This window comes from Magnolia sinica, chromosome 2, assembly GCF_029962835.1.
Source record: "Magnolia sinica isolate HGM2019 chromosome 2, MsV1, whole genome shotgun sequence".
In the NCBI taxonomy this organism is placed as follows: domain Eukaryota; kingdom Viridiplantae; phylum Streptophyta; class Magnoliopsida; order Magnoliales; family Magnoliaceae; genus Magnolia; species Magnolia sinica.
Genome location: NC_080574.1, coordinates 123,846,526 through 123,871,276, shown reverse-complemented (window position 1 = coordinate 123,871,276; position 24,751 = coordinate 123,846,526). Strand labels below are relative to the sequence as shown.

Sequence of the window (24,751 nt, the reverse complement as noted above, 5' to 3'; positions counted from 1 at the left end):
CCCACTCTATCCAGGAATAGAGAACCTTTAACTTGAGGTGGGAGATCCAAGAGCTGGCGGAACATGGAGGAGCCTTGTAGCTCGCTATCCAAACATGCCATCCCATCGGTCGGCACATTACCTTCCCTAAGAAAATGCTCAAAATTCACTTGCCCTCTGCTTGTGAGCATATCAATCCTTGACATCCAGACCTTCCATTTCTAGCTCCACATTGTTGCTGATTCATCAAAGATTTCTTAAAAATAGCATGGCTGCTTTCTCAACTAACCTGCAAAGATATTTATAAGTTTTCTTGTAATGAGAAAGCGAAGACAACATTCTAAGAGCTAAAGGACAAGCTAACGTCCCATCCCATGCCAGTACTGCGTGAGCAGGGAGTTAAGTACATGATATACATGGATGCGTCTTGTGTTGGTTTGAGATGCATCCTCATGTAAGAAGATAGAATGATTGTGTATGTCTCTCAATAGCTAATGATGCACAAGGAAAACTACCCCACTCATGACCTCGAGTCAGTGACATTTATCTTCACACTGAAGCTATGGAGGCATTATCTTTACGGTGAAGAGTTCGAACTATTCTGCAGCCATAAGAGCCTCAAATACATCTTCACTCGGTGAAATTTAAATATATACAACAACATTGGATGTATCTACCACCTAGGTAAAGAAAATCTGGTATCTGACACTTTGAGCCATAAGAAAGTCTATGAGGAGTTTGTTCAAGACTTCGAGTTGAAACTCAATGTGGATGAAACCTTTGAGAAGATAGCCCAATTCCGTCTTGAGCCGACTATTGATAGTTAAATCATTGTCGTCCAAAACCAAGATGAGTTACTGATAAAGATGAAGGAGAGGGAAACCCAAGGAGAATACTCCTAATGGCGAATTGGTGTTGATGGCAGGTTGTGTTTTCATGGGCGCTTATGCATTCTAAGCGTCCACAATGTTAAAATGAAAGTCCTAGATGAGGCACATCACTCAAAGCTAGCACTCCACCTCGGTAGTACCAAAATGTATTAAGACACCAAGCGCATATATTGGAGGGACAACATGAAGATTGAGATCTCAAACTGTGTCAAGATGTCTCACGTGCTAATAAGTAAAAGCCGAGCATCAAGGAACACCGGGACTACTACAGCTGATGCCGATTGCCGAGTGGAAATGAGATTATATCTCCATGGATTTCATTTCCAAGTTGGCCAAAAACAAGGAAGGGACATGATTTCATTTGAGTGATCGTACATCTTGTGACGAAAATGGCCCACTTTCTACCTATTCATGTGATGACCTCTGTGGAAGACCTGGCCAAAATGTATGTTGTAGGTAAAAATGGACCAACCAATGAGATAAGATCTGGTCGGACATTTGCGCGCGCCATGAGGTCGGCCAACAACTAATACGGAAAAGAGTTCGACCTCAACCCCAATCTGAACAGGAAAGGAGGTCATCAACAACTTGATAGAAGAACTTAGGTCGGCCGAGCCTCTACTCGGAATGACTCCCCACCTCAGCCTCCTCTATTAGTTCTGACCTGAATCCAACCATCCAGGTCTTACCAAACTTACCTATCCGGGATCCTAGCTGAGAATCCCAGGAGACGATTGCAACACGGAGTTGTCCGAGATCTCCTCTGGAGATCTTGGAAGATCAGTGCGATTCGCCAAGGATTCAAATCCCACTACAATAGGGTCATACTAAACAGGGAATATCCCTCTACACCATTACCTCTCCTTTAAATATATATATATATATATATATATATATATATATATATATATATATATATATATATACATATATATATATATATATATATATATATATATATATATATTATCAAAACCCAAGCAAGGCAAATCCATATATATCATCAAAATTTACAGATTTTCAGGTTGCCTGTGGCAACCTATCGTAAAAGGACCCTGCCACTACAAAAGAAAAGGGAAGACCAAAATCGACAAGAGATCTAGGACTTGATGGAACCTAAACCGACCTCATCCAGGAATATAAGACCCTTGACTTGCTGAGGAAGAGTGTCATAAGAGTTAAAGAAAATGGAGGTTTGCTCGCTATTATCCCTCTACACCACTGCCTCTCCTCACCTATAAGTAGGAGCACCCCTAATGGTGAAAGGTATGCACAATCTTAGCCCAAAAACCTATTCTTTTTACTAGATCCAGATTCCTTGCCTGACTTAGGCATCGGAGGGTCCGTCGCTGTAGCTAGGGTCTCCTTTGTCTTCCTTGTGTGTAGGTATCGAAGGCCTACGGAGGGCTAACCAAATTACTGCATAAACAATTTGGTGCTGTTTGTAGGAACGACATCGAAAGCCATTCTTAAGTAAGCACTCACAGGGGTTCGACAATGGCGAAAGGAAGAAAAAAAGCACAGACCACCATCAATGTGCCTAGCCCTATGCTGCTAGAACAATTTGTAGATCATTGGGACTCATCTTCCCAACCTCAGGCCAATTTTGCGCCCATAGGCCAGGCATAGTGGTCTTGGAATCGGGGAGGTCGGTTCGTCTCTCTTGAACATCAAGTCAAAGCCTTGACCAACAATCTCAATCAAATAAAGCGAATGCTGGAATGACAAATTTCTCCCCCCAACTAGGGGGCTGAGGTTATTGCTCGAGTAGCCACAGAAGTCCTACACCATCTCAAGCGCATGCAGGATTCCGTAGAAGTAGACAAATAGGAAAAACCCCTTGCCACGCTTCAGGCACTACCATGTTATCTGCCTCCAACTTACGTCATGAGTGGGAGAAGAAGAGGCGTGACAAAGCTCCTGAGGCTGAGGCCAAGCTGATAGCTAAAAATGAAGATCCTTAGGAGGTCGAGCTCAATGAACTACGAGGTCAGATCAGCAACATACGCCAGGCTTACCGTGCACATGCTTTAACCTCAATAGAAGCAATTTTGAAAGAAACCGAGCCCTCGTTCACCGCCGACATCATGCATTCTTAGCTCCCGCCCAAGTTCTAGATGCCATAGATAGCCCCTTAATCCATAACCACCGATTCGGCCGAACACCCAGAATCTTTTAGAGCTTGGGTGGATCTTCATGTCGTATCAACTGCGGTTATGTGTCGGACGTTCTCCTTAACCCTAACAGGAGTAGCTCGGAAGTGGTTCCAACAACTAAAGGCACAGTCCATCAGCTCGTTTACACAGCTCAGTAAAGCCTTCATCACTAACTTCATCAAATGAAAGGAGAGGCTCAAACCAATGACCCACCTCCTCACCATCATCCAAAGAGAAGATGAGCTGCTAAAAGATTACATTAAATGCTTCAACCCAAAAACAATGCAAATCGAGGGCTATTGAAATCAGATCACCTTGGCTGCAATGATGGCTGACTTGAGGGAAGGAAGGTTCCTCTTCTCACTCAGCAAGAACCCGCTGACAACATTGGATGACCTCCTCAACTGAGCTAAAAAAAATACTCCAACACCGAGGAGCTTTTCAATTCACGAAATGCTACTCGGAACAAGGGTAGCTTGACCAAGGAGAAGTGACCTAAGGAACAAGCGGAGAAAGGACGATGATTCAACTAAAAGTCAGCGTTCGAGTAGATGACCTGAAAGCAAATTCAACTTTTACACTCCCCTCAATGTGACGCCTGAGCAAGTTCTCATGGAAGTTTAGGACAAGTGATTCCTCAAGTGGCCAAACCGAATGAAGTCCGACACCAATAAGCGGGACAAACGGAAGTACTGCCACTTCTACTGCGACCAGAGACACTCCTCCAGCTCGACCTTCAAGCCGGCAGCCTTGGCTTCCACCTTAGTCCTCTCTCATTCAAACCGGGAGAGGCACAACCTTACTCCCTCCAACTCAGCCCATAACGTGGTTTCCTTCTGCTGGGCTTCGTCCAACTGGATCTTCAGGCATCCTGCTCCTCCCCAAATTTTTGCAATGCCCATTGGAGGGTCTCAACCTTGGTGACCTTGGCATGGAACGCTGCCTCCACCTACTCACATTCCTCTGCCACTCGTCCAAATGATTAGTGGGCAGCTAAAAGGGCAGGGATGGCTTGAAAGGAGAAATAAAAATAGAGGACAATCAATTAAGAGAAAGCAACAATGGGTCCAATCTCCACAAGGCCACTGTCTTCTGGTTTCAAGGTGGTCCCTTGCCGAAAGCGTTCTCTTCCTTCCTAATCTGTCTGATTCCCAAAGCTGCAGTGGTTTCTTCTTTTGGAGATTTTCAGCCAAAATAAGCCTGTGTAATGTGATCTACAAAGTGTTTTTCAAAATTCTGGCATCCAGGCTTAACCTCCTTCTTCCCAAAATTATTTCGGGTGAACAAGGGGCCTTCATTAGTGTTTGTTCCATTGTAAAAAAATGTGGCATTGGCCCAGGAAATGGTTAGGGAACTAAATAGAAAGGTCCGTGGAGGCAACTTAATGCTGAAACTCGATCTTGAGAAAGCTTACAATTGTGTTGATTAGAATTTCTTGAAGGGGGTGTTGAAGTGTTTCAGGTTTAGCGATGGTTGTATCGCTTTGTTGGAATCATGTTGGCACAACAACTGGTTTTCTGTACTTATTAATAGGGAGGCAGCGGGCTACTTCAATTCCATAAGAGGGCTAAGACAAGGCGATCCGATCTCCCCAGGGCTGTTTGTTATTTTGGCTGAAGTTCTAAGTCATGGCTTTAAGGCGCTAGTACAGTCAGGTGCTTGTCATCCTTTCAATCTCCGTAGGGTCTGTCCAACCATCACCCACCTCCTCTTTGCGGACGACATGCGCACTCTTGTTTCTCAACTAGAGTCACTCTTCTCTTCAGGCTGCAAAGAACTTCCTTCAACTCTTCCAAGATACGTCTGGCCAAAAAATAAACTACAGGAAAAGTTCTTTCCTATGTTCTAATAAGTTGGCAGCGAGTAGAATTAGAAGCATCGAGCATCTCTTAGGGATCTCCAAGGCCACATTGTCTAGCCGTTATCTGGGCATGCCAATTAGTCGAGTTAGAGCTAATGTCTCCGACTTCCAATTCTTGCTTGATAAGGTCCACAATCACATCAATGGGTGGAAGAACCGACACCTATCTCAGGGTGGGCAAGCCACCCTACTCGGGCACGTTCTGGGAAGCATCCCCATCCATGTGCTGGCAACTTTGCAGGTTCCGTTGAAACTGATTCGGGCCCTCGAAATGAAATTTACTAATTTTTTCTGGGGTTGGGTTGGGGGCAATAGGAAGCTACATTGGATTAGCTGGAAAAAATATCAAAGCCACTGTAAGAAGGAGGGCTAGGGATCAAATCCATAAAGTGAGGTGATGGAGGCATTCAGAATGAAGCTGGGCTGGGCCGTAAAATTCGGCATCAGTAACTCTCCATGGGTGGCTTCATGAAGGCGAGATATAGAAGAGACATTTCAGCTAGCAATGGTGTTGGTGTGGCAGCTGCTCCCTCCCCGCTATGGAAGAAAGTCAAGGCCACATTCTAGACCCTCAACGAGAAGATCCAATGGTCAGTGAGGGCGTGGGGACTGCAGTCTATGTGAATCTAACTGGATTGGTCTAAGGGCCCTCTCTAGACTCATGGTCCACCCTATTCCAATCCCTCTTCTCCATATGAAAGTGAGTGACTTTATTAGTACCTCTGGCCCTCTTTCCCCATCCTCTGTTTTTGCTCTCCTCCCTCAGGAAGTGGTGGACACAATCTTTTAGGGTGGCTTTGCAATATTCGAAGATTAGACAACTGTTTCTAGCCTCTGGACCCGTCTGGAAGTTTCTCTGTCAAATCGGTCTGGAGCTTGTGTAGATTGCCTAGGCCTCTTCGGTTCTAGACGAGCAAAATTTGGCATAGTAAGATGCCTCCAAAGATTATGGTTTTCGTGTGGAGATTACTCCAAGGCGCCATTCCCCTTCATGTAAGAATCCAAGATAAAGGTATTCCTCTAGCCTCTAAATGTGTTTGCTGTGAGGGATCTCTAGACCGCCAATCAGAAGTCGAGTCCCTGGCCGATCTGTTCCTCCATAGTACCTTTGTAGATCATATTTGGGTCCACTTTGGAAGAATTTTCAGTATCCCCTCCCTTCGAGCTCTTTCGATTGAAGCCAAAATGAATTAATGGTGGCTCTCCTCTCCTTTAGGCAGGTACCTCTCTTCCCTTTGTAACCTCGTCCCTAGCTTGGTGCTATGGGAGATTTGGAAAGCTAGGAACGAGGTAAATTTTAATGGTAAAAGAATGTCTCCTGTAATAGCTATAGCTCATGTGGTCTGGTGGCTGCAACAATTAGGGAAGATTATGCAGATTCCTATGCCCACCAAGCAGTCTGCGGTTCTGACTTTGTGCAATCTCAAAATTGGTACTCATATCTAGCCTCGCTCCTTGTTGAACCTAGTCAAGTGGTCTTCCCCTACGACTGGTTGGGTTAAGCTTAATTCGGACAGGTCCTCGAGAGGCAATCCTGGCCCCTCTGGCAGTGGAGGAATCTGTAGGTCTGAAAATGGGACTTTTCTATTTGCTTATGCAGTGGGGTACGATGTAGGCTCCAACAACCTAGCAGAATTCAGAGCAGTCTGGGATGGATTGATTCATTGCCTCTCTTTAGGCCAGTTGAGGATAGTGGTGGAGTCGAATTCTATGTTGGTAGTGGACATCCTCAACCACTCTTCTAACCCATCTTGGATTTGGAAAATTTGGAGCTCGAGAATCTCTAACCTAAAGAAGTATGGGCAGCTGTCCTTTCAACACGTCCTGAGAGAAGGTAACGACCCAGCAGATGGCCTAGCGCACCTTGGGAGTGATTCCCAAGCTTTTTCCAATTTTTCCCTCCTTGCCTTGCTTCCGCCATCAATTCGAGGGCTGATTTTCCTAGATAAGGTTGGCCTGGGTTCTATAAGAAAGTCCTAGACCATCCCCATCTAGATTTTTGAGTTCTCTTCCATTTGTTTCTAGCCCCCTTTTGTTATATATATGATAGGTGAGGTCCGGTTCCTTTTTGTCGGGACCTGCTCGAATGGCTGTATAGTCTAGTTTTTCATTAATGAAAATTTGGTGGATCTTTCCACCTTTCTTTAAAAAAAGAAAAGAAAAGAAAAGGCGACAATTTGAAAGCAACATACAAAGGATACGAGGTTTACCTTATAGAAGGTCGCTGCCAGTCAGTCATGAGGGACATTAGGTGTGTCTTCATAATAGTCGAGATCTCCTCTTACGGTACGTGCCGAGCCGCCCACGGAGTAAGGAGACCCATGTGATACCCTGGGGGCACAGGACAGGCCAACCTGCTAGCCTCAGAGGCTTGATGCCCTGAAGCACCGCCGCCCTCGACCTGGACTTGGGCAGCGCGGGTCTCCTTAGTAGGGGGAACCTCCTCCCGAGTTGGAGAAGGTTCCAGATTACCACCTCCAAAGCAGTCGGCCGAGGAGTATAGGAATTTCAGAAGGAGGGACTTCCATAACTCATTCGCCTATAACGGCCGAAGCCAACTGCTTAGTTATAAGCCCTTTAATGGTGGGATTTGGTCTACCCTCCACGGCGGTAGAGGATCTTGCTCGATGTGATGAAGGAGGTACAACGGTCCTCTTCTTGACTGTCTTCTTTCGATTAGCTATCTCAGCATCAAAAGGAAGTCGGATCCTCTTCGCAGGGTGAGGAAGATCAACCATTTCTGTGCAACAAAAGACTCCAGTTATACGTGAAAGAATAAAACCCGAGCAAAGAAACTTAAAAAGAAATTTTGCTATCTACTACCTACCTCGTGACTCGACTAGAGATAAGCTGGATTGGTAGAGAGATTGAGTATTGATCAACTTCTTCCAATTTCTCTCTATGGCATTCTACAACTTCGCGCGGTTGACCGACGAATTTGTAGGTTGAAAAGTTGAGGTTGGCTCCGAGGAAGAGCTATAGAGAACACGACTGGTCAATAAACAAAGCTACAAGACTAAAGAAAAATGAAATTCTACAATGTTATTTCTAACTTAGGAGAGAAAATTCAGTGGGGACACGGGAGCGTAGCCTAGCCACCTCAGCTGCTGGGACTTCCCATTCTCCAAATGCCCAGAACCACTTATCCTTTCAGTTCTTGCTGGAAGATGGGTTGTCAGTAATAAGGGCTTAGCCCTTATTTGCCCATGTGCTAAAGTAGAACCAACCTTGGTGGCTAGGGGTGGCCTTTGCTCTATACAGATACATAGATTGGTTGGTGGACAACTCGGTATATTTGAGTTGGTGGCATAAGATATACGTCCCGAACAGGGCCCTTCAGGCGTTTAGAATAATTTGGCCTGGGGACAACCTCAAGCGGCGAGCGACCTCCTGTACAATAGGGTACACGGGAAGTCGAAGACCACATTGGAGAGTGACCAGATGTGTAGCCACCTCACCAGTTCAAGGGTGACCGGGAACTTCCCCAAAGCTCGAGAGTTCGGAGTACCATCGATTTTGGGATCTGGTACTCTGCCCTAATCCAAGTTAGGACAACGCTCCCCAACCGCAACCCAAAAGGGCCAAAATCCAAGGGTCGCTCCACGGCAGGCTAAGCTCCCATCCTTTCAATTGGGGTGGAGTCCACTACATCCTCCTGACGTAACAACATCAGAGATGGTGGATCAGAAGGGGTGCCTAGTCGGGAGTCCGCACTTACTAGTTCGTACTCACCATGGAAAGCCTTCGAAAAGGACACTCTATTGGACTAGTCTGACAAGATTCCAACCAACAAGAAGAAAAAGAATGAAAATGAGAAGGGAATGGAAGTAGAGAATGGGAGAAGAAGAAAAAGAGTACCGGAGGAAAGATTTTCGACTTACCGGAAATCGCCTAGTTCGGTGGTCTGGAAGAGCGGCAGGAGCAAAGAAAGCAAATGAAACTGATTTTGAGCTACCCTTCCCCCTTCTTATAGATTGCTCAGATTTGGGCATTGATTGCTTGCATTCAATGTCGCGACACGAAGAGGCGTTACAGCTCATGCCTCCCTCCACGTGGTGTTTGCCTGTTTGTCAACAGACCAGACTATTAAGGAAGGACCATGTGTCTCCACCTTATACGTCAAAAGTTGAACATGCGCTACTCCAGCCCATGTCTCCTTGTACGAACCGTCACGATCATTAGAGGACCCGCCTGGATTCCTACCCTTGCCGCCTTTCCTCCTGTGATAATGACAAGCGTTCCCGATCTATCATCCGCTTACGCACGAGCTCCTGCACTCAAGCGTTGGCCCATACCAACTTACTTCCCGAGCTCCCGAAGAACACTCAGAAGTAGGGGGCTAGTGTTTTGGGTAAAATTGAACTGAACAGACAACCATAATAGAGAGAACATAAAGCATTTAAAGGGAAGTAGCTCGGCCCTGAATGCTAAGCACGACCTCTATGAACAACCCGAGCATCTGCCACAAGCAATGACCTTGGCTCTAGCCGAAGCCTCACTATCATGACCAACTAACGACTATCAATATCGACCCGACCTACCTCAAAGAAAGTCCCTTCCCACAATCGACAGTTCGGTTCGGTCTGTGGTACCTTGACCCTCTGACTTGGAAGTCGACCTCGACCCTCCGACCTCAAAGTCAGCCTCGTCCCCCCGACCTAGAGGTCAGCCTCGACCATCTGTCGAGATCTCCTTGGCAGTCGACCACTTGGAGACTTGATCAAAAGAGGATCTCTCTGAGATCTTTGCCAATGATCTCAGGGAGATAATTGTGACACGATCGGGCGAAGATCCCTTCCATAATGTGTATCTACTAAACAGAAGCATTGCCATATATACGTCACTAACACCAAATGATTACAAATAAGAGCTTTATCTACAGTAAAATGTATGCACACATACATATACAAAGACCTTAAGTTCCACTAGACCCAAATTACTCGATCTAACTTTAGCATGGGAGGGTCCCCTGCAATAGACATGGTCTCCATTATACTTTGTTCATGCAGGTGAGCAACAGTCTAGTAACGACGTCTAGTCACAATCTCAGACCATCAACATTGGGTTGTGCCCTAACTTAATGTTCAAAATGCATTTCTTTATGACTATTTAACCAATGCCACCTATGTCTCACATACTGCTGGAAGGTACTCAGTTAAAAGGTTCCACAAGGCCCAATGCCTTATCATGGAGAGGTTGACAAATTCACTAATGATGCATGGCTAGAACAATGGAAAGAAGTTGATAGCTGTTCGAATTATCAAGCGTACGATGGAAATTATCCATCTCCTAACAGACCTCAACCCCATTCAAGTTATTGTGGATGCGGTGATCAACAGTGGGCCAAGAGAAGATGCGACCCATATCGGTTCTGCCGATGTTGTAAGGTGCCAAGCAGTCGATATCTCTCCTCTTATACGTGTTAAACAGGCAATATACCTTCTCACTGTTGGACACGGTGGTGGATTTGTGCAAATCCAAAACCATGGTAGCTGTGCATAACGTGTAAGATCCGTGTGAGCTAGCTGTGCTGTTAGATTTTTTCTAAGTTTAGATTACAATAGTTTTGTTAAGATTTCATTAAGATTTTTTCTATTTTTAACTGCCCTTAGGAACCATCTAGATAGGGGCATTTTTGGTCATTTCACATGAGGAGAAAGCCTATAAAAGGCAACAGTGTAAAATGTTTTTATTCATTCTCAGTACAATAATATAAAGAAGTTTTCTTTATCTCTTTTATTTTCTTGCTTTTTCACGGTGGCTGCAACCATACGTTAGAAGAGTTGGTTTTTTTTTTTAAACCCAACAAAGTGGTATCAGAGCTACTGATCCTTGGGCCTCATCAGCAAAAAGCAGGTCCTGCACTACCTATATTAGGTCTGAAATACCTAATAATAATAAATAAATAAAATCAGCCATGAGAAGGAGGCTGAATTGTATTTCTTCTTCATCATTTTTTTTTTTGTTGTCCAGATTTTTGCTTGTAAAATCTGTCAAGCCTGCTGTCCAAATTTTGTTTGAAACATCTGTCATTTTTCTTCTTCCTTTTCAGCATCTCAAGTGGTGGATGATTTATGAACTATTGTAAGTTCTAGCAACATATATATTGTCCATCACCACCATCAAACTGTCTAGATTTTTTTATTTGTAAAATCTGTCAGTTTATTCTCTCTCTCTCTCTCTCTCTCTCTCTCTCTCTCTCTCTCTCTCTCTTTCATCTCAAGTGGTGGACAGTCTTTGAACTTTAGCTGCATATATATTGAAATATTTTAATGGCAAGCACAATACAATCTCAAATACCCAAGTTGTCTAAAGATAACTACGAAAAGTGGTGCATACAAATGAAAGCCTTTTTTGGATCTTAAGCTCTTTGGGAGATCATCATCAATGGGTACGAAGAGCCTACAACGGAGCAAGAAGCTGCTTACACCGCCGAACAAAAGGCCAATATCAAGGATCAAAGAAAGAAAGATAAGAAAGCTATTTTCCTCATCTATCAAGGGTTGGATGATTCTACCTTTGAACGGATCACTGAAGTAACATCATGTAAGCAAGCATGGGAGACCCTTAGCACCATCTTTAAGGGTGTTGATCGTGTCAAAAGGGTTCGGCTCCAAACCCTTAGAGTATATTTCGAAGCGACTCACATGAAGGAAGGTGAGAATATTGCTGATTATTTTTCGCGATTGCTTGTAACTATCAATAATCTAAAAAAATGGTGAGAAGATTGAAGATGTCCGAGTTATTAAAAAAAATACTTCGATCCCTCACAACCAAGTTTGAGTATGTGGTTGTGGCGATCAAAGAATCAAAAGATATTAAGAAACTCGCCATTGAGGAGTTGATGAGATCGTTGCAAGTTCATGAGCAATGAATGTAAAAGAATGCTTGTTCCATGCCAATGGAACAAGCTTTGGAGTCAAGATTGACTCTAAATGATAATAATGGTGGACGTGGAAGTTCACAACGTGGTAAAGTTTTGCTAACAATCGTGCAAGAGGTAGAGGGCGCAAATACCAACAAAGTCATGGCCAAAACCAACAGAAAAATACCAATTTCCTTGGAAGAGGAAATGGTAGAGGTAGATCGATGCGTAGATGAGAAAGTACAAAGAACATCTAGTGCTATAATTGCAACAAGTTTGGCCACTATGCATCTGATTGTTAGAGGAAGCCGGTGAATCAAGACGAGCGATCCAACTATGCCGAAGCATCAGGACATGAACAAGAAAGCCCCACACTTCTCCTTACACAAGAGAAAGGCAGTGATCAACAGGATATATGGTATCTCAACACGGGTGCAAGCAATCACATGTGCGGCGACAAGAAACTCTTTGTTGAACTCACAGAAGGAGTTCATGGCGATGTAACGTTTGGAAACTCATAAAAAACGCTGGTGAAAGGTAAAGGCAAAACTAAAATCTTTCAGAAGAATGGTGTTTCAAACTATATCTCCAATGTGTACTACGTGCCCAACATAAAAAGTAATATACTGAGTCTCGGACAACTCCTCGAAAAAGGGTATGTCATACACATGGAGAACTCTTCTTTTTTCACAAGAGATGGTGTTTGGAAACTCATAAAAAACGCCGGTGAAAGGTAAAGGCAAAACTAAAATCTTTCAGAAGAATGGTGTTTCAAACTATATCTCCAATGTGTACTACGTGCCCAACATGAAAAGTAATATACTGAGTCTCGGACAACTCCTCGAAAAAGGGTATGTCATACACATGGAGAACTCTTCTTTTTTCACAAGAGATATGCATGGATGTTTAATTGTGAAAGTCCAGATGACGAAGAATCGTATGTTTCCTCTCCATATAAACACAATGCTTAAGAAGTGTTTTTATGGGAAAGCAAAGAATGATTCCTGGATGTGGCATCTTCGCTTTGGCCATCTAAATTTCACTGGCCTGAAACTTCTGTCCTCATCAAGCATAGTGCATGGCTTGCTTGCTATTGAAGCTCCAGAATATGTGTGTGAGGCGTGCACACTTGGGAAACAATAAAGGAACTCCTTTCTGAGTGGATTTTCCCAAAGAGCAAGAGAACCGTTGCAGTTGGTTCACACTGACATCTGTGGACCATTGGAGCCAATCTCTCTTGGAGGTAATAAATACTTTATTACCTTCATTGACTATTTTAGTAGAAAATTGTGGGGTGTATATAATTAAAGAGAAGTCTGCTGCTTTTACTATTTTTAAAAATTTTAAGGCCCTTGTTGAAAAAGAAAGTGGTCTTAAAATAAAACACTCCGATCTGATAGAGGTGGGGAGTACACCTCAAATGTTTTTTGAGAATATTACAGGGAATATGGCATTAAGCAACAACATACTGCAGCGTACACGCCACAACAAAATGGAATTATGGAACGGAAGAACCGCACCATTCTCGATATGACGAGGATCATGCTGAAGAAGAAAAGTCTGCCAAAGAATTTTTGGGCAGAGGCAGTTGCATGTACTGCCTATCTGCTCAATAAGTGTCCGACTAAGAGTGTCAGATTCCAAACACCGCAGGAAGCATGAAGTGGATACAAGCCGAGAGTGGCACACCTTAAGATCTTTGGGTGTGTCGCCTATGCTCAAGTTCTAGAAGCGAGAAGAAAAAAGCTTGATGATCGTGGCGAGAAGTGCATCTTCATCGGCTACAATGAAGAATCGAAAGCGTACAAACTTTATAACCCACTAACCAATAAGGTGGTAGTAAGTAGAGATGTAGTGTTCTGCAAGGAAGAATCTTGAAAGTGAAACCAGGAAGATTCAGCCAAAGAAGGACAGGTTGAGGCTGAAGAATATGAAGAAGTGAGGCATGTGAATCAGGAGCAAACACCCACATCAACCCCTTTAGATCGAAGAAGTCCAGAAGTACGTTCCATCTCCCTGGAAGCACTTCATCAAATCAGAATTTAGCTAGCACATCTTCATCCAATTCTCCTTCACCTTTTGCTCCTATAAAAATGAGAAGCCTCAATGACATCTATGCAGAAACTAAGGAAGTAAATTTACTCTGCCTATATGCGGACCACAAGCCTCTCACATTCGAGGAGGCTGTGAATGAAGAATGTTGGAGAAAGAGTATTGAAGAAGAGATTCATGCCATCGAGAAGAATTGAACATGGGAGCTGTCCTCACTCTCCAAAAACCAGAAGATCATTGGTATCAAATGGGTGTACAAAATCAAGCGGAATGTCGATGGTAAGATATAACAATATAAAGCAAGGCTCGTAGCAAAAGGTTACAAACAAAAATATGGGGTAGACTATGAAGAAGTTTTCGCCCCAATTGCTCGCCTTGACATTGTAAGAATGATTATCTCCCTTACAGCTCATCACAGTTGGATGATTTACCAACTGGATGTGAAATCTGCATTCCTAAATGGAGTGCTCGAAGAAGAAGTCTATGTTGACCAGCCTAAAGGATTTGTCATGTAAGTGGAGGAACACAAGGTGTATCGGCTGAAGAAAGCCCTGTATGGGTTGAAGCAAGCTCCTCGTGCTTGGAATGCATGGATCGACGGTTATCTTCAAGAGAATGGTTTCGTCAAATGTCTGTATAAGTATGCCGTCTACATAAAGAAGAATACCCTTGATGATATGCTTATAGCTTGTTTATATGTTGATGATCTGTTGTTCACTGGGAACAGCCAGGCGATGTTTGAAGAATTCAAGCAGGCTATGTTTAAAGAATTCGAGATGACTGATGGTGGATTGATGTCCTTCTTCTTGGGCATTGAAGTGAAGCAACACGTGGGCGGCATTTACATACCTCATAAGAAATACATAAAGGAACTTCTTGAGAAGTTTCAGATGGTCGACTGTAAAGCTGTAAATACACCTGTTACAACAGGCCTGAAGCTCACAAAAGATGGAAAAGGAAGAAACGTCGACTCAACCTTATTCAAGAGCCTAATTGGAAGCTTAAGGTATCTCACAATCACTATGCCAGATATAGTCTACAGTGTTGGGCTTTTAAGCCGATATATGGAAGCGCTAAAAGAGTCATACTGGCTAGCTGCAAAATGAATACTGAGGTATATCAAAGGGACTATTGAATTCGGTCTCTTTTATCCATATGATGATGCAATGTATTATGAATACCCTGATAGTGACTGGGGTGGGGACCAAGATGAAAGAAAAAGTACCACAGGCTATGCTTTCTATCTTGGGTCGACAACATTCACATGAAATTCAAAGAAGCAGAATATGGTCACCCTATCCTCATATGAAGTTGAGTACGTAGCAGCTTCATACACTGTATGTGAGGCGATTTGGCTAAGGAATCTGCTAAAAGAGCTGAAGCATCCACAGGAGGAATATACTGTTATATACGTGGACAATAAGTCGACAATCAAACTTGCCAAACATCCAGTTCAACATGGAAGGAGCAAGTACATCGACACAAGATATCATTTTCTTAGAGATCAAGTAAAGCAGAAAGTGATTAAGCTGGAATACTGTCACACCACTGAACAAGTGGCAGACATTTTCACCAAAGTACTGCCAACTGACACATTCAGGAGACTTAGGTCAGTGCTTGGAATGAAGCCGGTTTTGGTTTGAAGGGGAGTGTTGGACACGGTAGTGGATTTGTGCAAATCCAAAACCGTGCTAGCTGTGCATAACGTGTAAGATCCGTGTGAGCTAGTTGTGCGTTAATTTTTTCTAAGTTTAGATTACAATAGCTGTGTTAAGATTTCATTAGGATTTTTTTCTGTTTTTAACTGCCCTTAGGAACCATCTAGATAGGGGCATTTTCATTCATTTCACGTGAGGAGAAAGCCTATAAAAGGCAGCAGTGTAAAATGTTTTTATTCATTCCCAGTACAGTAATAAAAGAAGTTTTCTTTCTCTTTCATTTTCTCGTTTTTTCATGGTGGCTGCAGCCATACGTTAGAAGAGTTGGTTTTTTTTTAAAAAAAAAAAAAAAACCCAACACTCACAACGGGTGCTCGCGAGAGTGCTTTTAGGAATATCAAGACCATGGCTGAGTGCTTGGGGGACGAGCTCATCAATGCGGCAAAAGGGTCCTCGAACAGCTATGCGATTAAGAAGAAAGATCGAGCGGGTTGCCAAGGCGAACCGTTGAGAGTTCATACTTAACAGCTTTTTCTCAGGAAGTAACTCCAGAGATGAGAGATTTTTGTCTGTGCTTTCACCCTTTTTGTCAATTGGGTAGGCGAGCCTGAATTATTCAACTACTGTAGGAATTATTTACTCCCTTTTTATCAGTTGGGTAGGTGAATCTGAATTATTCAACTACTGTAGGAATTATTTACTGTTATGTAAGGGTGATTATCTTTCAGTTGTGTTCTTAGAAGCAATACAAATAGCCATTGGGTTATTAAAAAAAACAAAAAAAAAGAAAAAAAAAAAAAAGAAAAAAAAAAAAAAAAGAAAAGGCCCGAAGAAGTATACATGTGTCAGCCGAAGGGATTTGAGGATCCAAATTTTCCTCATCGTGCATGCCGGTTACGTAAATTTCTCTCTGTTTTGAAACAAGCACCACGTACTTGGTACCAAATATTTTCAGATTATCTCGAAAACCTTAGGTTTACGATCTAAAGTCAATTATTCATTGTTCACGTATCAACACCATGGGATTTCAATACTGCTTTTATTATAGGTGGACAGTATTCTTATTACCGGTAATAGTGAGCCTCATCTTTTTGGCCTCATCACTACCATGGGATTTTGTTTGCCATGAAAGATTTATGCCATCTTCATTATTTTTATTAGTCCTGAGGTCACTTTTTATTTTTTTCGTAATGCTTGATATTTAACTCAGACGAAATGTGCTGAACATGGAGTCTGCCAAGTCATGTGCATCCCCACTAGTTAGTGGTAAAAAGTTAGGCCCATTTGTTGGAGATCCTTTCGCAGATCCAACCACTCATTTCTGCATTGTAGAGGCACTCCAGTATCTTACTTTAGCATGGCTCGATGGGGCATTTGCAGTGAATTAGATGTGTGATCAGTATACACATTAGCGTCGTACTTCTCATTGTACTGCTGTCGAAAAACTCATTCCAGTTTGCGAGATGACTAATTTATGGTTCAGACGGTCTGGATCATTTCCGCATCAGATCGGGCCTTCTCTGGTCCATCATCACCAAGAAAGTGTCTAGGACCCGCTCTACATCACCAATGGTCTTGATTACCAACATGGCATTATTATCCTTTGAACTTCTTCAAAAAGAAATACAATACGTTTGTTTCAGTATTTATACTAGATTAGCTATTACTCTTTAATACTGTGAATCAGAAATAGCTACTACTGGGCTGGACACAACATGGTTTTGTTCATCAACCCATTTGAGATAACCATACACCACAGGACCATTACTCCATGCTTCTTTGTCAACCTCTATACTCACTACAAACCCTTGCTTCTGATTCTTACTGTTGAATGTGAGTGTTTCCGGATCTGTTTGGATTCTCATTCCATAGGGGAAATCTATTATCGCCTTGTAAGAGGCAGTATCGCCTCCCACATTGGTCACGATTCTGCTGAAATTCTGAACTGTTGGGTAGGTAGTTTCATTTGAGAAGACTGCGATGAAGGATGGGTAGTTGAGATTGGTAGGGGTGTTAGGACAGCTCCATTCGGCCCGTCTGATGATGGCGGCCATCTGGGTCTTGTTGTATCCGAGACTGCAGAGGAAATTGATGTAGTCTTGGAAGTTCATGTCGTAGATGAGCCCGGGGTCCATCGCTCTGTTTGGGTTGACATGGCCTGCGCCAAAGTCCAAAGGTGTATCGTGCAGCCCTGGCCACTGATCTCCAATAGTGGAGTGAGTGTTGTCCGTGGCTGTTGCGGTGGTCATGATCGCCGAACGGACGGCTGCTGGGCTCCAGTCTTTGTAGATGGCCCTCATTAGTGCGGCTACACCAGCTACATGGGGCGATGCCATCGATGTACCTGAAACCAATGCGTAATCTGTAACCAAATAATCTGATTTCATCTTTGCAAATGGCTTGTTCGGAACCCATGCTGCAAGCACATCTGCTCCTGGTGCGAGTATGTCCGGTTTTAGCACACTTGGGCTTACCGGGTCTGGGCCTCTCGATGAGAAGAAGGCCACTTGAGGTGCTGGCTTCACCCCCAGCTTTGTTATCTTGAACCTCAGCTCTCTTACCGTCGCATTAACCACTTCCATGGCATATTTCCTGATTGAAGTAGCTGCAGGCCCACCGTTTAGAACAAGGCTAGGAATGTAGTAGTCGTTGGGAAAATGAAATGAGCCATCCATCATGAAGATACCCGCGGCAGCACCACTCCTATTGACCTCTAATATTTGCATGTAAAGGTCAGTGTTGTTGTCTCCATCACAGAGAACGACCTTCCCGGCAACATCGATCGGAGCCAAAGAAGACATCAGACATGTAGCTTTGTCTATGTTGCCTTTGCCATAGTACAAAGGCAAATTGGCAATGTATATGCTCTCGGGGTAGTAGGATGTCCCTTCTAGCGTTAGATCATTGCCCAGTGTCAGCTTTCCCTGGAAACTCCGGTCGATGGTGCCCGCACCAATGGTCATGATCCATGGTGCACCATTGTATGTCGAATTCCTCTCTGGCCCATCATTGCCAGCCGCACATGCAACAAAGATCCCTTTCTCAATGGCTGAAAGTGCGCCCATGGCGATGACGTCCTTGTAGTATGGTGTTTGCTCGAAACCGAGAGATAAGGACATGATATCAACACCATCGGCGATCGCCTGGTCCATGCCTGCGAGCACGTCAGTGGCTGCACTTTGGTAGCTGTCCGAAGCCCAGAGCACCTTATACATTGCAACCCGGGCAGCCGGGGCTATGCCTCTGGCTCTACCCTCAGCGTACCCAAAGTAACTGGCACCAGACACATAGGCTCCGCCTGCTGTCGATGACGTGTGGGTCCCATGTCCAAGCCAGTCTCTGGTGGAGTCATAGTCGCCATCACTGATTTCAATTCCGCTGGCTTTTAGCCCTTTGCTGAAGGATCGAGCTCCAATTAGCTTTCGATTGCAGAGCGAAGGGCTAAATGCCGTCCCGTTCTCGCATTCACCCTTCCATCTACCTGGCACCGGCGGCATCCCACGGTCATTAAAACTCCCGCTCTCTGGCCAAACCCCAGTATCCATTATTCCAATGATCACATCTTGGCCGTAGGATGATGCAGGCCATATGCCAGACCAATGCCTAAGGCCCAGGTAGGTAGGGGTATGGGTGGTGAATAGCTTGCCGTATGATTCGCGGTATGTAGCCCGGTGAGCTGGCAATTTCTCCAGCTCGGATAACTGAGAAGGTGACAGCCTAGCGCTGAAGCCATGCATGACATGGGTGTAGGAGTAGAGCAACATCTCTTCACTCGACGTCCCTTCAGCTGATGTCAAGGATTCCAGCATGGACTGGTGCCAGGACTCATGGCTGGCGAACATGTCGGGTTTATGCGAGTGGTCCAGGTGGATGATGTACGTTTGACGTTCATCCGTGGCCCACACATCAGAAATGGGCCCTAGTAGCAGTAGTGACCACACCAATAGGTGGTGTAAGATGGTATGTGGGGAGCCTTCCATTAAAGCTTTCATGGTTTTGAGGAACTGAGAAAAGTGTCGTATAAATAGAAATCACACCTTAGCTGGTCGTTAACTACAACCGTTGAGGGCGATTTATCCTATATATGTATTCTGTTTGGATCTTATTATCTTGTGAAATGTACGTCTTATATTGTTGGAGGATGATTGTTGGACGAGGATGGCTCTGGAGATGCGATTCTTTGCCAATGTGATCATCAGGTGGGGCCAATATTCAACATTCAATTGTCTTGAAATATGATCACTCGGATCGTCAGGCGGGCCACTTGTGCAAGAAGAAAATGGATGGTTGGAAAAAGAGTGAGCAATATGGCTGGCCCACCTGATCAGTGGGTCAACCTCACTTCGGGGCCGAGCATTCCCACGGTAGGCCCACCTAATGAGTGGATTCACAGGCTGAATCTCGCTGCCATGCAATAAAGCTGTGTACACGCGAAACGCTCGCACATAAGTGTGACGCATGATTTGTTGGGATCCCGGATGCAATTTTTTTTATTTTTTTATTTTTTTAAATTTAAAAAGAAAGGTCGATTCATTCCACCTGAATTTTACAAATTGCATAGATTGTACAGCCATTCAGGCGGGTCCCAACAAAAAGATTCCGGACCTTGCTTATCATGTACCAAAAATCTCGCACTAGGCCCTGTTCAAAATTGACTAAAAAGACTATCCACTGAAATCAGGCCAGTGGCAAAGGACTCATCCCATCTGCCACAGACAATGAATGGAGCGAAAAGGCTAAGATCAAGATCTGATTGTCCCGATGCTCCCTAACCCAAAAGTAAATATAAATTCAATGTAATAAGTCGAAATCAAACGAAAAATAAAAGAAGCCTAAAGAGTAGACCTTTGATCCCCGGGAGGAGGAGAGAGTGAAGGTGATGGATTGAGAGGGTGTTGCATCCTCTTATCTTCTCCCGTTCAATCGTGGCCCTAGCGAACTTTCAAATATCCCGTCGAATTCTTTCCGCCAACGATAGGAGGTAAGAATTGAGCCATTCTTCCTGATCAAGGTCTTCTCAGGTTAAATTATATGACTCTCATGATATCCTTGACATTTGATTACTTACCCGGTGGTTGTCCGTAAGCCCTAACATTAAAAGAACAGTAAATTGGGGGAAGTCATTGCAAGGTACAGACTATTTCCTTAAGTTTACTTTTTATCAACCCTCAAGGGTGATAAATTATGATTCCTCTTTGCTTTAATGGAAACCCCTAAGTTAATAATTCCTCAAGTGCTTTACCTTAGAAATCTCTGATATTAATAGTATGGGTAGTTAATGTGTATGATGAAATGCTTGATTATTATAATGTTCATCTTATTGGTGTTTGATTTTGGTTTAAGATGATAATCGCTGACATCAAATGGTGCTTGGTGTGTTTATAGCCTTGGGCATGATGCGTGCATTTGTGTTGCGGCATGACTATGGTCACTTGCGGTTTCATAGGCATGCATTGCTTTGTATTGATCTAAGCTTGATGTACTTGTTAACGTCAGTATGTTGCTATATTACTTAGTATACTTTATAAATTAAACTATTGTGGAGAAAGATCGAGCCTTGCGAAACCATTGAAGGGATGGTCGCTGAAAGTAGCCATCCTTGACTTGTGTGGTTGACCGAGGTGGAACTTACGCGATCAACAATATCGGAACTACATGGGATGCTTGCACCCAATGCTGGTTTATCCCGGGTTTCCCTTGGTCAATCAGATCAATCTAATGCATTGCTCGATTGCCTTTATGTTTAGTGATTATATGACATAATACGGAACTCGGGATAACCTGTTATGGGTGAATGAGGTTCATGCATAACCGTTAGCATGATACGATTTGACATGACTCGAGGGACGGGCATAGTGGAATGGGACACCACGTCCAAACTGTCAACCTTTGTTGGGGTGACATGCTTGCCACATCGACAAAACATTGGACGACGAGCCCACCATGTTGATAAAATATTGGGTGACAAACCTCCCATAATGACCATCGAGCACCAATGAATGCCGTGACCCTATTATGTTGTCAATGGTTTGGGTGGCGTGCCTTCTCCACACTGCTGCTAATTTATCGAAGATTTCTCGAAAATAGCATGGCCACTTTCTCAACTAACCTGCAAGGATATTAAATTTGCTTGGAACTAGAAAGCGGATGCAACATTCCAAGAGTTGAAAGACAAGCCAACGTCCGATCCCATGCTAGTACTACTAGAGCAGGTGGTTAAGTACACAAAATACACGGATGCATCCAGTGTTGATTTGGGATGCGTCCTCATGAAAGAAGATAGAGTGATTGTGTATGCCTCTCGATAGCTGAGGAAGCACGATGAGAACTACCCCACTCATAATCTCAAGTTGGCAACAATTATCTTCGCACTGAAGCTTTGGAGTCATTATCTCTACGGTGAAAAGTTCGAGCTATTCTACAACGACAAGAGCCTCAAATACATCTTCACTTAGTGAGATTTAAATATACGACAACGACATTGGATGAAAATACTTAAGGACTTCAAATTCAATGTGTCCTACCACCCAGGCAAAGCAAATCTGGTAGGTAATGTTTTGACCCACAAGAAAGCCCATGAGTTCACTATGCTGCTAATGCTAAAGGAGCAAGACATGTTGGAGTTCGTTCAAGACTTCGAGTTGAAACTCAATGTGGATGAACCCTATGAGAAGATAGCCCATCTCTGTCTTGAGTCGGCTATCGACAGTCGAATCATTGCGGCCCAAAACCAAGACGAGTTACTAGTAAAGATGGAGGAGAGGGAGACCCAAGGAGAAGACTCTGAATGGCGAATTGGTGTCGATGGAGGGTTGTGTTTCCGTAGGCGCTTGTGCATTCTGAGCATCCACAAGGTTAAAATGAAAGTCCTAAATGAGGCACATCACCCAAAGCTAGCACTCCGCCCTGGTAGTACCAAAATGTATCAAAACGTCAAGCACACGTATTGGAGGGACAACATGAAGAACAAGATCTCAGATTATGTGTCAAGATGTCTCACGTGCCAGTAAGTAAAAAAGCTGAGCATCGCAGAACGCCAAGACTACTACAACCAATGCTAATTGTCTAGTGGAAATGAGATTATATCTCCATGGATTTCATTTCCGAGTTGCCGAAAACAAGAAAGGGACACGATTTCATTTGGGTGATCGTGCATCTTGTGACCAAAATGGACCACTTTCTACCTATTCTTGTGACGACCTCCACGGAAGACCTAGCCAAGATGTACATCAAGGAGATTGTTCGACTACATGGCATTCCACTAGAGATCATGTCAAACCAAGATACGATATTCACGTTTATCTTCTAGTCACGAATCTAACAAGTGATTGGTGTGACTCTAAAATATAGCACAACATTTCACCCTCAGATCGATGGTCAAACTGAGCGGGTGAACTAAGTTTTAGAAGATATGTTACAAACTTATGCCTCAGAATTTAAAGATTGTTGGGATGATTGTCTTCCATATGCTGAGTTCTTGTATAACAACAACTTTTAGGTCAATATCGGCATGACACCCTGTGAAGCTTTATATGGGCGTCTGTGTCGCGCTCCGCATTGCTAGACTGAAGTTGAGGAATGGAACATGATTAGACCGGAGTTAGTATAGCTAACATCGGACAAGATTGATTTCGTTAGACGACACCTCTTGACAACTCAGAGTCGACAGAAGAGCTACGTGGATAAATGAAGAAGACACTTGGATTTCGTGTGGGGAGGCCATGTGATCCCGAAGGTCTCCCCAATGAAAGGGTTGCTTCGGTTCGGCAAGAAAAGGAAATTGACTCCGCGCTTTATAGGCTTGTTTCAAATTATGGATTGTCTCGGCGTCGTTGCGTACTGCCTCACACTACTGACATCTCTTTCAGGTGTACACAAAGTGTTCCATGTGTCTATAATAAAGAAGTATGCGCCGGATCCATTGCATGTGATTAAATGAGAACAAGTGAAGTTATGTGAGGATGTCACTTATGAATTTTGTCTTACTCGCATCCTTGATAAGAAAGAGCAAGTCTTACGCAACAAGGTTATCTCATTGGTAAAGGTGTTGTTGACTCATCATACAAAGGAAGAGGCAACGTGGGAGACAAAAGTCAAAGTATCCAAGAACTACTCACAAATCCTCGAGGAATACGAATAGTTATAATTTTGAAGATGAATTTTTCTTTTAAGAGGGTTAGATTGTAACATCTTGTAAAATTCCATAATAAAGCCGAGTATGTCCATGAGGGGTACTGTCAGGAGACCGTATAGTCCCAACAAAATGCCCTAATTACCCTAGGATTAGTGGAATTATGGAGATTAAGACCTAAATACCTTTTTACGTTAATTGCGAATGGGTGTCATCGTGAACCTAACTAATACGAACATTGATCATCGTTCACAAGTAGTTTTGTGGTTTGGCTCATTCCAGAAATGCCACTCGTACCTGAGTTAGCTCTATACCGCTCATTCATGGTCCATTGAACTCAAAACTATAAAAAGATGTTCGTCTCGCCAGACTTGATATCCATCAAGAACATTGAGCAGGGATTTCCAGTAGGATTGCTCAACTTGAACCCACAAAGCTGATTGCTTGGAGCGCACGAGTGCCTGTAAGTATTTACATGAACTTAAGTTAAAAACCCTTTTTCACTCTCGGCCCAATTTATGGATTTTGGATCGTTAGATCACGATCAAACTTAAGACAAATTAGGATATTACCATGAACGTATCCGTATAGCTATGGCCCCGATCGACCATCGATGATTGTTGAACTAAATTAGGACCTTATCTATTGATTGACGCAATCGAATGTCGGGGCGATCACATCCTTGCCTAGATCCTTACTAAAGTCACTTACTCCATGGTATAGATCAACACGTAACACCCTTCGATGAGCCCCAATGGTGGAACTTAAATCTCCCTTAGGGCTAGTATCCCTAACCCTGGGCCATTAGGGCCATTTGCACCATTTCTAGTGCTATAAAAGGAGCCTTAAGGGCAAACATTTGATCCCATACGAATTTTATGCCTTGGGAGGAGAGGAGAGAAGAAGAGAGTGAGAGTGAAGGTGGTGGATATGAAGGGTGTTGCATCCTCCTACATTCCCCCTTCTCAAATACGATGACAAAATCTTAGCTTCAACAACCGACTGTTTGACATGAAATTACTAAATACCTAATTAATCATGCATATCATAACATTATTGGGTTGTGTTGCAGGCCAACTATTGTACATATGTCGATAGTATAAAATTTGGCGATGGATACGGTCCATCGCTGATCTTAGGAGAAGTAACGGACCTCAAA

At 43.5% G+C, this 24,751-nt stretch overlaps 1 protein-coding gene across 1 annotated transcript; it reads right to left on the bottom strand.

Moving 5' to 3' along the window:
* Positions 1-17,054: 17,054 nt before the first annotated feature.
* LOC131230392 (subtilisin-like protease SBT3) lies at positions 17,055-19,843 on the bottom strand. Its single transcript, XM_058226299.1, has one exon. The coding sequence runs from the start codon at positions 19,451-19,453 to the stop codon at positions 17,132-17,134; it is 2,322 nt and encodes a 773-aa protein (XP_058082282.1). The 5' UTR covers positions 19,454-19,843; the 3' UTR covers positions 17,055-17,131.
* Positions 19,844-24,751: the final 4,908 nt, after the last annotated feature.

Bases quoted from the DNA above. Each gene is read 5' to 3' on its own strand.
- LOC131230392 (XM_058226299.1), bottom strand. From the start codon at position 19,453: ATGAAAGCTTTAATGGAAGGCTCCCCACATACCATCTTACACCACCTA.